This window comes from Seriola dumerili, unplaced genomic scaffold, assembly GCF_002260705.1.
Source record: "Seriola dumerili isolate Sdu_G_001 unplaced genomic scaffold, Sdu_1.0 BDQW01000088.1, whole genome shotgun sequence".
In the NCBI taxonomy this organism is placed as follows: domain Eukaryota; kingdom Metazoa; phylum Chordata; class Actinopteri; order Carangiformes; family Carangidae; genus Seriola; species Seriola dumerili.
The window spans coordinates 1436207-1452135 of NW_019174343.1; the positions used below are offsets into that span (position 1 = coordinate 1436207).

The following is a 15929-nucleotide window of genomic DNA, read 5'->3' on the forward strand; positions in this document are numbered from 1 at the left end:
TCTGCAGGGTTGACGTTCACTCTAATCAAATCAAGCTAGACTGGAAATTTATCTGATATGTTGTTGTGGATTTTTAGAAGCTGTTACACCATTTAGCAGTTTCCCCAGTGTGACCAAGTTATAAGTCTGATCGTCAAACCAGGTTCAGGGTCACAGGTTTCGATGTTTTACCAAGCAACTTGCTAAAGTCTTTCTTCCTCACCCTGCTGTTAAACTGACCACTAGACTGGTTAAGGTGATTAATTCATATTCACAATTATCAGCTTAGAGAGAGCATCCAAATAATGTCATACACCTTTATCTTCACTCTTTATCATAATTTCTAACCACGAGATCAAATTTTGACTGAAGCGAGCTCTGTGACCTGATCGCACCACACACACACACACAACCATGAGCAGCCGTCAACATCAGCTCTGCTTCATGGCTATAATATTTTCATTGGCCACATGTTGTGTGTGCAGCGAGACGGAGAGATGCAGCCAAGCTGTCCTCCCTTGGCTGTCAGAGGAATGATGGAGAGGCCAAGCAGGCTTTTGTCAGGAGATGGGGGTGGGGTGTGTGTGTGTGTGTGTGTGTGTGTTTGTGGAGGGGTAGTGGAAGCGGCCATTTCCTGGTGGCTCTGCATTAGGAAATGGGCAGTAGCGGGGAGGGGGTGGGGGGTAGCGGCCTGTCTCTTGTGCATTGGAGAGGATATGTCTCAGAGCTACAAGTTGACAGGGGATTGACAAAGTCGAGTGAACACTAGCTGGCCTAACACTCGCAGCTAGAAAAGCCTGAGCACCGCCAACTTGAAGCCTCTCATTTGCTCCCAGCTAAATATATAGCAAGTGACAAATACTGGTCAATCGACTGCACACGCGCGTGTGTGTGTTGTGTGTGTGTGTGGCTGTGTATGTGTGTGGGCTTGTTTCATTATATTTGTGGGGTCAGAAAAACAGGAGCCCACTCTATTTGTGGGAACAAAATGCTGGACCCCACAAATTTAAAAGACTGTGTGACAGTTAAGTCCTGGTTTTAGGGTTCGGGTCAGGCCTGTTGTGATGGTCCAAGTTAGTATAAGAAGCCAATATGTCAGTGATGGGTCCCCACAAATATAATAAAAGAAGGATGTATGTGTGTGTGTGTGTGTGTGTGTGTGTGGTGGGGGGTTGTTTTTATGTTTGTGTGTGTGGATGTTTGTTTTGAGGAGCAGACTCACTCTCTGGCTGCTGCTGTGTGTTTGAGTGCTCATGTGTTTGTTGTTGCTGTTTTAGATGTTGCGTCGTAGAGACTCTGCAGTGTCATTTTTCCTTCACTCACTGTCTGGTTTTTTTTTCATGTAAAATGTTGTGAGTAAATTCTGACCGTTGTCATTTTGTTATCCATGACTGTGCTAATCACTTCACACTTTGATTTGGATCATTTCCCCTTGAATGGGTCAAAAATATTAATATTAAGTTTGTCTCAGTCTTTTAACTCATGTCTCACTGAGTTGTATCCTCACGTAATAATTTTACTTTTGACTTTTTAACTTTTACTCATTTTACAGTTAGTGTCTCTGCACCATCCAATACACTGTCTAGATGACTCTTTTACATACAGCTACATAAAAACAAACATTGCTGCACAATTTCATTAAACTTCAAAATTAAACTAATTGTGACGTGCACAGAAGTGGGGAAGTTGGGGAAGTCAGCACTAAGTCATCAGCTGATGATTCTTCAAGACAGTTCCTGACCTACAGTCCGATCTAGTTAATCAAGGACTAACGAGTTAATAAAATTCATAGAGTGTTTTTCACATGCCACAATTAGTTGAATGTTTTTCTATTTTTTAAGTTCATGAAATATTATTTTTTTTTTTGGATACAACTGTATTCAGAGGAAGGAACAGTGACACTCAGGACTGAAACGATCCAAAGCTCATGGTCTGAAGCGCGTGGTGGAAGTACATTCAGGGTGTGTCCATGTCTTTTTTGCTATTTTAACAGCGGAAAAAACAGTCTCTGCTCCAGTTGCATGGTTCAGAAGGGTTGTACTTCATCTCTTAATTATTCATGGGAATGTTTTGGGTGCAACATCCAATAAACCAATCACAGTGTCATCTCCCATTCCCTTTAAAAGCCAGGCACCTGCACCTTGGCAGATTGCTGTTACAACGGCATAGTGTTTCACACAGAGTTAGATTCTGTTTGCGGTCAGTTGATCACATATTGTGACTGACCAGTAAGCCCAGTCCTCACCAGTGATCCCAGTCCTGACCAGTGAGACCAGTCCTGACCAGTGAGACCTGTCCTGACCAGTGATCCCAGTCCTGACCAGTGATCCCAATCATGACCAGTGATCCCAATCCTGACCAGTGAGACCAGTCCTGACCAGTGATCCCAGTCCTGAACAGTGATCCCAGTCCTGACCAGTGAGACCTGTCCTGACCAGTGAGACCTGTCCTGACCAGTGAGACCAGTCCTGACCAGTGAGACCTGTCCTGACCAGTGAGTCCAGTCCTTCCAAAGAAGGTCTGAGTAAATCCTTATGCTGCTCACAGCTCTACAGTGAAGTAATGGCACAAATCACAATGTCAGAAAGATTTATATTTACATGATGAGAAGTGTGAATAAATCTTTAGCTCCTTATGAAACTGTGGACAAATTGAGGAGATGAATGTGGAACACTGTGGAGGATTTAGCAGGTAGTAAGAAAGAAGCTTCTCTGCAGAGCCTCGGCAAGAGACATCCATGACACATGATCACGTTATACAACACACAACATGTCACAAAGAAGCTCCGACCTTCTGAGGCTGTATTGTAATGTTCACCTGACTTCTGATCCAAACATCTAACAGCATCTTCAGCTCACTCTGCTTGTGTGTAACAGACAGAGTGTGTGAGCTCTGTGTGCCTGTGTATTTTGGCACATATTACTCTTGATAATGCTCCTTAAAACAACAGTGAAATACTGGGACACTGACTAAAGAACAGGTCTTTGCTGGTCAATCACTTTCTGCTGCCTCAATATAACAATGAGCCAATGTGGGTGTGAGATAGGGCCCTCAGTGTTCCAGTATCAGTGTACAGAGCAATCTACAGACTATTAATAACGCTCTTTATGAATTTGTGAATCATAAAGAGCCTTATTAATAGTCTGATGATACCTCTGAACCTGAGCACAGGTATGTCTTCCCTTTCTTCTTCAGGTGAATAAAAGAGATGGGGAGTCTGCCTGTAATACGATAAAGGAAATTTGACATTTTGGCAAATGTGCTTTTTCACTTTCTTGGGAGGTTTATATGAAAAGATCGACACCACTCTCATGTCTGTATGTTAATATGAAGCCACCACCAGCAGCTCGTCAGCTTAGCACAAAACAGCAAGAAGCAGATAACCACAGATTAAAATGCTTTATATCATCTGTTTAATCTGTATAACATTGACTTTTTATACTTTGGTATGGTATTGGTATTTTTTTAATTGGACATCCAACTCTTGGCAAAGAAACTGAATAAGCACATTTACCAAAATGTCAAGCTTTTTCGTTAGATGTGATCATGTGATCATAACCTTCTACTCCTGAGGAATGACAGGGTGACCTGAAGAAGTGGCCATATCAGTAACAAGCTGACTGTGAAGGGATGATCACAGTCCCACTTCTTTAAGACAATGTATTCCTATGTAAAAAAGATAACTCTCTCTAACAAACACTCTGTCACACAGGCACAGTCGTATTTGGAAGCTAATGAGAAATGTAATGAGAGTATAGCTGATATGTCAACTGAACGCGTGAGATGTAAATAAAGACGCTTTGGCTATTCACAGTAATATGTAAACCCCTTTACAAAACCCAGTTTAACCCCTGACTGTGCATCATGGTGGAGGTGAATGAAGACTCAAAATGTTTCTGTCAGTGTGATAGGGACAACACACTCCTGTGTTTGAGTTCAAATGGACCTTTGTTGGTCTGATCAACATGGTTTTGAATCAGGAGTTGATACTCCTCATCTCAGCTCTCTTCTCAGTGCTCCCCCTCTCTGTCCATTCTCCTCCACATCTTCTGCTTCCACCTCATTTTCCCATCCTCCTCCTCTCTTTACTCTCCTTGTTGTTTAGCCCTTGCCTTTCAACTCCTCCTCATCCTCCTCCTCCTCCTCCTCGTCCTCCAGTAGTTCCTAATCAGTGCAGTGGTTGTGGCCTGAGTCGACCCTCTTCACAGTGTCCAGGCAGATTACAGATGTCTAGGCGTGTTCATGGTGGACCAAGTGTAAATGCACATCTGTCCACATCTGTCTTTCAGTTTGTGTCAATTCAGTTCATTTTAATTCAGCTCACTTTATTTCGATTCACTTCGGTTCTGTACATTTTATTGGGAATACTCAATTTATTTCTTTTTAATTCACATAACTTCATCTCAGTTCATTTCAATTTAATTAATTTTATTCAAGTTCATTTAATTTAACATCAGCAATAACACTGAAACTTGATTTAAATTTAAAATAAGATATTTCAGTAAGACAGCAGTGCACATTCAACTCCACTGACAGCATGAATTCTCTGTGTTTTTGGAGCTCATTGTAGAACAACCTCTCTTTCTCATGTCAGGGTTTGGATTGAAAGTTTTGCTTTTTGGCCTCTGAAGTTTGTTTGGGAACACATGTGCCACATCCAGCAAATCATCTCCAGTGTTCACATCCATGCATTTCCAGTAATGATGTGAACATAAACGACTGCAACAATCCCCTTCACTCTCTGCTCCTTCCTCATTCTTCATCACTGTCTCTCCATCGCTGCTCCGCTGACTGACAGCTGAGAGAGAGAGAGAGAGAGATAGACAGAGACACACTGGGAGAAAGGAGGCTGGTGTTTTGGGGTATGGGTGGAGGGAGGGGGGTAGTTTAGACTCTGATTTGCCTTTGTGGTGTCCTGCAGGCCAGGGAGCTGCTGGAGAGTCGGTCCAGTTTCCTCCATCCTTTGCTTGGCCTCAGGTCTCATCAGTGCTGTCGTGAGGAATCTCATTTGTCACACACATGGAGGGAAATCCAACACACACACACACACACACACACACACACACACACACACACACACACACACACACACACACATACACACACAATGCAGCTGCAGCTAAAGTGAGAGCTGCCACTTGCAACGGCAGAGGTGGCGACAGCGCCGGATTGGCCAGGCCTGGTGATTTGTGACGACAGGCCTGTTTGACTGGCAGCTACAGTGGCAGCAGGCCGGCTACAGCTAACAACACAGTGTCACTACACTTCCTCTTACCAACACAGGGAGCAGTGTCAACACCACACCTACTAACCTGGACCACGGTTACACTGATATCTGGGTCATACTGGCCTTTTATTATCAGGCCTGACAGTGTAGAGCCTGTTACATTACTCCACTCTGTTTGTCCTGAGGGTGGCACTAAAGAGAAGCCCACAGGGTCATTCTCATCAAAGGTCCATCCTCTGGGAGCATGAATGCATTTATCAGATATGATAATCTCGTATTTATTTTATGTTTATCTTGTGTATTGTCGGCCTGAGGGGGGCACTGCAGTGGAGAGCTCATGGGAGTGTCCAAAATGGAAAGAGTTCAACCTACAGAGAGCATGAATGTGCTCAGTTAAATTCAAATCCTTCACTTGAAGTGGTGTATTTCATGTGTGGAGGTGGAGCTTTTGGATGATTTGGTCTAGAAATATCTCAAAAACTATTGGATGGATGGTTGCTACATACATTCATGTTCCCCTTTGTCTTTCTCTGCATTTATTTTAAATTGTTTTAATTTATGACCAAACACCTACAGAACTAATGATATCCCCATCATCCTCAGCTGTGCTTTGTGTTAACAGCTATTTAGCAAATGATAGCATGGTAGCAGGTGAATGCAGTAAATATTACCTGCATGTTAATGTTGTCATTATGAGCATGGTGACGGAGCTGCTGGCCTGGCTGTAGACTCTTAAGCCTTCACATTTGGGGGTATTCAACAGACACATTCCACACATGTGCACATAAAAACATGATATTCACCTGCTCACGACATCTGCAGCTTGTGCAACGGCTTAACAAGAATATGACCGAGCATGTGGAGTAAAGTATACGCAGTATATAGTGTGCATAGAGAGCTAACTTTAATTAAAACTCCACATTTTCCTCTTCTTCTGTGTTTCATTTGAAGTGTTGATCCATAAGAAGATATATTTGTGGTTTTAAGAACCAAAATCCATCTCAGGCTTCTCTCTGGCGCTCTAGTTACAACAGGTCGGTAAGCCAATCAGAAAAGAGGAGGCTCTGAGCCTCTCTTCTGATTGGCTGACCGATAAGTTGGATGGTGGGCGGGGCTTGGGGCATGGCTTAGGGCAGTAACTGCTTTGATGAAAGCAGACTCTCAACTGCGGGGATGAAATTAAGTCACATAGCTTTTGATGCACAGATGAATAATGTGAACAGGAAAGCAGAGTGGGGTCAGACAATCATTGCAGCTCTATTGTGGAAAAGATACAAATATAAAGCCTTTATTACACTGCTCTTCCACCTCTGCATCTTTCACCTTAAATGAAGCCCAGTTCTTCTAAAATTCAGTGATAATATCTATACACATCCGCTAACCCCTCCCTCCACCCACCACTGTAGTAACCCCCCACTGCCCGCCCCCCTGAAGGCCAACTACACACTTAATATTCCTCACACTCATTTCCAAGCACCACAACTACACATATTTTTCACAGGTAGATTTCACTTTTAAATAAATAAATAAATAAATAAGCAACCAGACTAACACACACCACATGTATTATGCACATGACAAACAGAAAGTGTTTCCTATTAGGGAGTGTTTACACAGTGTTTAACACTGAGTGAGGGGGTGAAGGGATCTAATGAGCCCCCTCCCTCCAAAAGTCTAACACAGATGTTGTGATGGAAATAAAAAACAGTCTGGGTCACTAAGTGTTTAAAGATGCAACGTCTAAACTAAAATGTGTAGCAGATAATTCATCCATTTTACACTACATAATTTATTTCTAGTATTCATTATCATCGTTATTAATATGGTTAGTCCCATGATGTGTTTACATGCTGTCAGATATGTAGGAAAAACAAATGTCCTATTTGAGATGGAATTTGAATGGCAGCTTTTCGTGCACCGCCCTGAACATGTTGGAAAAACATGTTAATAATGAACCCTACAGGTGAAGTGTAATGACATTGTAATGACATCTCTCTCTATGTTACTGGACAATGTTACAGACAGGAAGTTATATTATCATCTGAAAATACCTTAATGAATATTTTATTATCTGTCTCTAAAATGTTTGTCATTGATGATTTGATTTGGAAGATATTGTGAATAAGTGTTGTACTGAACATATTGAAGGTAGTTATAGCTGGAGTTTAAAGACATGTGGCACATCAATGATTGCTGAGGAAGAGGTTTATACTGAGGGACAGCTGGAGGTGAGGATTTGTGGTGTAGTATGGTTAACAGCTGACTTCTCCTGAGCTGGCTGCTAAGTCAACATGTCCTGTCTGTGTAATTGGTACAGGTGAGTCAGTACACCTTTGCCATGTGCAGCTACAGAGAGAAGAAGGCGGAGCCTGTGGAGCTGCTCCAGCTGGATGGCTACACTGTGGACTACACCGATCCCCAGCCAGGTAACAGAGACCACTTCACACGGGCAAAGAAGGACATGTGTCACAATTCGAAATGCAGATTTGTTTTTAAAGCCACTGCACAGCTTTAGTCCGCCCACACAGGTGGCACACGTCACTCCATGGGGTTCAGGTCTGGAGACTGTGCTGGTCTTCATCATGTGATCATTATGTTGCTGTAGGATGAAGCCCTGACCAACAGTCAGTCTTCCTCTGTTGCTGGTCTGTTTCCCTCCACTCTGACACCAGTATACAGTCCTACTTCCTGCAGTACAGTGTTGTCATGGTGATGATCAGAGGGTGAAGTGACACAGTTGGTGCAGACAGAGCGTTTGTCAGTCATCAACCTGCAGTAAGCGTTTCATTAACTTTCAAGGCTTCATTAACTTTCACTGCTGCAGTAAAGATGGAGTTTTCTTCATCACCATCACTTTCTTCATCCTTGAAAAAGATGAAATGATTTTTCAGTTTTTGGTTTCACAAAGATATTTCAGAATGGTTAGTCTAATGCAAGTCAGGCTGCTTCACAATAATGAAGACTTTAGACACCTAGCCCCGAGACTAACTCAGGGGCCAGTTTCACAGAGACAGACTTTGACTGTGTCTTTTATATATGTATATATAAAATAATCAGACTTCAGATAAACGTCTACATTCATCTGTTGCACAAAGCAGTTTAGTTCTTGACCACACTAAGCCGGACTGTGGGACAATGAATTCTGGGTAAACTAAGATTTTTTTCAAATAAAAAAAAAAGGGCTGACTGAGGAACCATGTCCCACTGCTTAGTTCCCTTTACCCTCAGCAGAAAATGTTTGTCCTTTTGAGGAACTCAACACGTTTTACATGGGAAATTTAGCAAAGAGTGAAACAATAGAAATAAAAATCTGATTTGGTCTCTAAAAAAATCTTTCTCTTGTCTTTACTCTCTCCATAACAATGTCAGCAAACCACAAATTATGAGCCATGTTTTCCTGTTTTTTGTTGTTGGGTGCTGTTGCTCAGCGCAGGGTCATTGTTTGTTACCATGGGAACATTGGTCTCAGACCTGAGTTAGCCTGGGGGTAAGGTGTCTAATGTTTTTGTCTTAAAATGAGTCAGTCTTTATTTTTGTGAAACAGTCTGACCAACATTAGACTGATCTGTGAGCAACATGAAGACTGGACCAGCACTACAGAGCAGTCCCACATATATCTTCACTAAATTTCCCTCTTTTTTTCAGCTGAGGTTTCAGTGTCAGTACTAGAGAGGAAAAAATGGCATCAAAACATCTTCACCTGTGGCCTACGTGTGCTCAGCCATATTGGTATTGAATATAACAGAGAAAGTTAGAGGTTCTATCAGGAAAGTTCACCTCTATTTTACTGTCACACACTTCCTGTCTGCACTAATACACAAAGTCACATATTTTCAGTGCAGACAGAGGAGGAGAAAGACGCATTTACATACACTTGTTTTTGAGTTCTACATTGAGTGAAGTTATCCCAATACAGTAAGAGCCTTCAGATATTCAGGTCATCAGCTGTGAAAACTGATCCACCAAACAAGAGCTGGTGAATCTCTTCTGGCCACATCAAAGATCACATACAATTCATGTGAACCATTGGACATTCATAAAGGTTGTTAAAGTGTTGTTTACTCTTGTACAGGTACGTGATGTACCTATACAAGGAAAAATCTAGGATACATCCTCTGTCCGTCTCTCAGGTCTGGACGGAGGTCGGACATTCTTCAACGCTGTGAAAGAGGGCGACACTGTGATCTTTGCCAGCGATGATGAACAGGACCGGATCCTGTGGGTGCAGGCCATGTACCGAGCCACTGGACAGTCACACAAGCCAGTTCCTCCTACCCAGGTCCAGAAACTCAACTCGAGGGGGGGCACAGCACCACAGCTGGATGCACCCATTTCTCAGTTCTGTAAGTTTCCATTTCTGATTCTTTGCTTCACCACAAATAGGCTGCAGTTATCTAACTGATGATGTGTCATCCATTGTTTTTGGTCTAATCATTGTTTTTGAGGAAAATATTTGAGCCTGCTTTTATAAAATAAAAATTCGACAGTTAACTTGGAATTGGCACCTGAAGCTGACATTTATTGATTAAACTCATCATAGGAAAATGTTCGGCCCCATTTAATGTTGTGTGTCCTCAGTTTGTCTCCTCCTGGTCTTGTACTCTACATGTTGCTGTTATTCTTTCTCTGTGTGCTGCTTCGCTCTTTGTCGTAGAACTGCGGTAGTGTTAAAGTGTCGGCGGTTTTTCTGTGTGCCTTTATGTTTCTGTTTGTTTCTTCTTCTTCTTCTTCTTCTTCTTCTTCTTGTTCTGACCCTGCTCTCTTGTAGCTGGATTAAAGGGTAAGTGCTTTCCTCCCCTTTCTTTCTCTTTCCTCATGTTGTCTTCCATCGCTCTTCCACAATTAATAACTTTCTATTTGTTATTTATGACAGAAATACATGACACATGAGCTTCTCTGTAGTCTGCATGCAGACATGAGTTACTCTGGCTGTGCTTCTGTCTGCATATTTTCCGTCTGTACTGCAGGGCTTGACCATACTTGTGTCACACAGAAATGCTGGTTGTTTCTTCCGGGAATTAGATTTTTCAGAAAGCAGTATTAGAAAACAAAGCATGAGTGGTTGTTTGACTTTTAATCTTATAATACAAAAGCTAAATAAAATTGAAATACAAGGCTAGACAAGAGCGAAATTTAAAATATTTAGTTTCAGTCTATTTAATATTCTGAGGCAGGTGATGCTGAGAACGTTTCTTAACAACCGAAAGACACATTGACAAAGGTTTACAGTCGTATAATAGTTTTTTCTTTTCATGGGGACTTCATGAGTGATTCCTGTGAAGTCACAGCATGTCTGTTTCTCAACAAGAACTGTGATGGCTGCTGTGTCACCACTGTATCATCCGCCAACGTAATAACAGCCCACAAACGTAATAAACCACAAACGTAATTCAAATCTGCAGCTTTTAATGTAATAATCCCACAAACGTAACAGCAATTGCCTACCACAAATGTAATACGTAATTTTCTGCAAATATAATAGCTTGTTTCTTTATTTACTTTCACACCTGCCAATGGGTTCGAGTCAGCTCATTAGAAAATATCATGGGTTTTGGCGGAGTGGGTCAAAATGTGTCAAAGCAGTGCTCTGAGTAAGTTATATAACTTACAGAAACATTGCGCGCAATATATATATATATGTAAAGAGGAGCACAGTACCATTAAAACTTGCTCTGTGTGTGTGTAGGTGTGGGTGCGCATGTGTGCGTGTGTGTTTGCATTATATTGTTGTGTTTATGTGTATGTATTTGTGTGTGTGATCTCGTATGAGATATACTGCATTTGTATATTAAACCTATAAAGTGTCAGCCTGTTTGGACAATGCGAATCATCAAAATTCACCATACCGCCACAGGCAAGTCCTGCAACATAAATTAAAATGCTTTGCAATTTAAAATTGCAAAGGTCTTAAGATAAGACTGACCAAATATAATGTTGATCAGATTAATTCCCTAGGAGGAGTTTGTTTGATGTCTTGAAATCTAAAAAATTGCTGATTAAATTTCCTGTTGGGTTTAGGGTATGGGTCGAATTAATGTTTTTTGTAGGTTTTGACATGCTACATGTGCCTACCAAGTTTCGTGAATGTAGCTGAAACCCAGTGCGATTTGTGCCACAATAGCGGGCGCTATCGAGCCATTTGTGCAAGACCCATAAAATATTGAAATTTTCACCACACCTGACGTGTGCAAAATGTTGGGCATCGGAAGGCCTTCAAAAAGGCCATTTTCATTCAGGAATAATAATAAACAACAAGGTTTCAATAGGGTTAGCATAAATTTTTGATGTAAATAAATGGAAACAAAATTCAATCATGAAAAATTCCTTCAAGACATGTTATAGATGTATATGAAATACTTTTATTTGAATAATAGTGTGTCTAACTTTTTTCTGCGTAAAAAAATATATAAAATTCTCTTGTTAAAATCCTTAAAATGACATCTAAGCCTTCTCCCTCGTTAAAAACATTTCAATCCTGTTTTTATAAATATATTAATAATAAAGTCGATTTAAAAAATAAAAGGCTAATGTTAGTGCTGTCAGATTCCCTGTCTTTTCCTAAATCCTAAGAAATCACATTCACATTTTTCCTTCACCTCATGATGTTTTCCATCGAGGTTGAGAAGTGGTTAGAGAGGAGACTATTTTCACTTTTTGACCACAGCCCTTCTTCTTCTTCTTCTTCTTCTTCTTCTGTTCTTCTAGTAGTTGTAATAATAGTAATGTAGTAAAGTAGTAAGTATTAAATTATGGAGTATACTTGGCTTCTTAAAGCAGCAGAAAGATCCTCTACCTCTGAGCTCCTTCTGCTTAGTGGAGACTCAGACCAAAACCATCTGGATTCATCTGCATTCATCTGTTACTCCAACTGGATGAACAGATGACTGCATCTAAATGCTTATCAGAAGCCATTTATTAATTACACAAAAACAAAAAAATTCAGCAGACAGTACCTGTAGAACACTAAATGCACAATTGCCTCAAAGAGAAATGCATGCCGATCAACACAACCTATAAAAGAAAAAAAAATGCTTCCTGCGTTCATTTGTGTAAGTGAATTTAGTGAGCGACTTGTTTTTGACACAACCTCTGGAATCCCACTGAGTCCCAGCAGCTGGTAATTACCAAGTTAAAAGTGCAAGGCCATGAATAATACAGTGTGGTTGCTGCACAATTAAATCAGGCAGCAATCAGTCAATGTTACCAAATAACTACTTGCCAGTTAACACCTGGATCAGCGCAATGAATAATATAACGTCATGTCGCCCCCACCCTCACCCTCACCCCCTGATCCAAATGAAAATAGACTACATTAAAACACTGTAACAACAAAGACAGGATGAAGAGTTTTGTGTTCAGCTGCTGATACATGAAATTATATCTTCAGTGAACTCTTTTTACTCCGATGACAACGAGAGAGTTTTCATTGGTTTTATTTTAGTGCCGTAAAACATGATTACAGATATAGCTTGAGAGAAATGATAAAGTTTGAGAGGCTTTTTGAATTTAGTTTTCATATTCAAGAAGAAGAAATAAATTCTTCTTCTTCTATTGTTCTTTTCTAACTAGGATAAACACAACTGTGGTGCCCTTGAGCAAGGCCTTAACCCCAGCTGTTCCAGCAGACCAACCTGTTTTAGCTACTTACATCACTCAGCTTCTGTGCTCCTGCTGCTTCTATAAACTGAAACTACTGTAGGTATTACACTGACTATAGATCATTACCTCAGACAACCCCACGTCTAACAACAAAAACTGTCACTTTAAAATAATAACAACTTTATTTATATCGCACCTTTAAAAACAGAGTTTACAAAGTGCTTTGACAAATGAATCAAAAGCAACGATGATCAAAAGCAAGACAGAAAATGGGTAGAGTTACAGAGGGAGGACAAATAATATAATTCAATATAGATCAGACGTCATATAGATACACACACACGCACACACACACAAACACACACGCACACACACACAAACACACACACACACACACACAAAAAAATCTTAAAATCAATTCTAAAACAGACAGGGAGCCAATAAAGGGAAGCGAGGATCAGGGTGATGCTATGTGGTCTGTTTAACCCAGTAAGAAGCCGAGCTGCTGGATTCTGAACTAGTTGGAGGCGGGAGAGTGATTTATGATTTATACCAGAGAGGAGGGGGTTGCAGTGGTCCAGTCTTGAGAAGATGAATGCATGAATGACTTTTATCAGATCAGGTTCTGAGATGATGGGTTTGATTTTGGAGATGGATCTTATTTGGAGGAAGCAGGACTGGACAACTTTTGTAATGTGGCGATCAAAGGTCATGTGTGAATCAAACAGTACTCAAACAGATTTCTGGTGATGGGTTGAACATTCGCAGACCAGGGACCATGGGTGTTTTGAATGTGACTCTTTGTTAAGATTGATTCATCTGTTGAACTGCTGCAGTATTTCATCATAAACTGGTCTGTTGTGTAAATGTTTGTCTTGTGTATTTGATTTAACTTCCTGAACTGCTTTGGTAGTGTCAGCAGAGCTCATGTGGCCTGATGTGTGAAGATTGTCTTTGTTCATTTTTTCTCAGTTTGAACAGTTAGTTCTTCATTTACATTTCATTTCATTTTGACTCGTTCAACTACTTCACTTTGCTGTGTCGTGGTTGAGCTGTTACCACTGACTCATTGACTGTGTGCACTGATGAGCTTTGTTATGGGAGAATCAGACAAACAGTAAGGCAAGGCAAATCTATTTGTATAGCACATGATCACACACAGAGGTCATTCACTGTGCTTAACAGAAATAAAAGAATCATAAAAATAAAAATAAAAAGCAAAGAGTTTAAAAACACAGATTATAAAATAGATAATATGTCACCGCAGAGGAGAATAGAGCCGTTTTTAGCTTCTTTTTAAAGCCTGTTACAGTTTGCGTCAGATTTGATCACTGTGAGCTGGTTGCAGCAGTGGGCAGCATAATGGCTGAAAGCCATTTCACCCTGGTTAGCTTCAACTCTGGGCTCCACTCACTGACCAGCTCCTGCAGATCTGAGAGACCTCGAGGGCTCATATACATGAAGCTCTGAGATGGTCGTATCAGGTAAACCAGTGAGGAGAGCGCTGTGATGATCGACTCTGGAAGATGTAAAGGCATGAGTTTCTCTTGGTTAGGCACAGTCTCTGACCCAGCTATGTTTTTGAGATGCCAAGTAATAAAAGAGATGGGAAAAGTTGAAGAACAGCTCAGTGCAACTACTGTTACTCTTCACTTTTTTTTATACTCAATTATTATAGTAAGAACTCACTGGCAACAGATTCAACACACGTCAGAAGAGATAATCCCACAAATATCTCAATTCACTGCTGATGTTTAAAACTCAGAACAGCTGTGAGGTTGCTAACATCAGCTGCTGGGAGCTGTGACAAAATGATGAACTGTATCTTCCTCATTAAATGTGTGGTGGTGTATGGTTAGTTTTGGGGAATCAGAGATCTGGATGCGTTTGTGGTCAGTCCACAACAAAAGCCAACCATGTGCTCAATAGCCCCGGACGCTTCAGACCATCAAACCCAGGACCAGCAGTGTGTCCGCTGCCTCCCGGTTCCTCTCCTCTGGATCTATAAATGAATAGCAGCCATCAATCACTGTCAGGGCAGTCCCTCCCCAGCCCAGACGGACGGGGGTGACTGATGTCACTGCATGTTACTGTCCAGCCCTCCCGCCTCCACTCCTGCTCACTCACATCAAACAGACCTGACAAGCCACCAGCTACAGACCAAAGGGGCACCACAATGTCACCTTTTTAGATTTTTGGGGGGAGGGTGGAACTTGTTGAGGGGACACAATCAGCTCCCAGCGTCCCGCTCTTTGTTTTGTTTGTTGATTGACAGCTGGGGTGCCTTCACTGGGCAGTGAAGAGGACGCTGGCTGACAAATCTCTTGATTGCCGTGTAGCTTGGTATAACCTTCATTCACATCTGTCCCAAGTTTGTCCTGAGTGACGGGACAGACTGTGTCCACACTGGACACACACACACACACACACACACACTCACTGTGTGTTCACAAGAAAAGTTACAGTCTACGATGAGCTAAACGAGACCCTGTGGAGTCGGAGGAGTTAGTTTTCATAACTGCCTGGATCAGTATTGATGATAATGTTTATACCACATGCTGCTAGCAACGAAACCATATTTATACTTTGGGAAACAGACTCTTAGTGTTGTTGCTGCTGTGTGTTACTGAGGAGTCGTTAAAATCTAATATTTTCAATAGAGCACAACACTGTCGTCTGAGCCTGTTCTTCACGCCATGGAGTATCTGTATCTGTGCAGATACTGAGTGCAGTAAACATTTCTGCTTTTCTCCTGTTTTCCTGAGTGTTAGTAACAGGTGAAACCAGTAGCCTTCATGAGGACGCGGACTCTGTGTGGCGATCAGAAAATAATGAGCGAGTATTCTCTATCTGGGTTTCTGTCGCAGTTTTGCAGAAAATAGAAGAAAAGTTGGCAAAACACAGTTGTGAATGTTCTGTGTTTCCATTGAGTGATGTTATGTGAATAAAGCTGGGTTTTCTCCTCTCATGATATTATTGCAATTAAACGTGAGCAATTAAACGTGACGATGTTGGGGCGACTGCATCCACGGCAGCATGTGTTGTAGTATTCAATCGAAGGGGACGAGGGCGTCTGGTGCACATGATGATGGAAAGACAAACCTCTTGTATCTGGCAGTGGCTA

At 41.4% G+C, this 15929-nt stretch overlaps 1 protein-coding gene across 5 annotated transcripts in view; it reads left to right on the forward strand.

Moving 5' to 3' along the window:
• The window catches only part of LOC111221680 (calcium-dependent secretion activator 1), a 215984-nt gene that overhangs the window by 112594 nt on the left and 87461 nt on the right, over nt 1-15929 (forward strand). For all 5 annotated transcript variants that reach the window (XM_022745172.1, XM_022745175.1, XM_022745173.1 and 2 more), the window contains exons 10-11: nt 7524-7632; nt 9337-9549. In XM_022745172.1, the coding sequence (XP_022600893.1) occupies nt 7524-7632; nt 9337-9549 (322 nt within the window). The remainder of the gene's footprint in view (nt 1-7523; nt 7633-9336; nt 9550-15929) is intronic.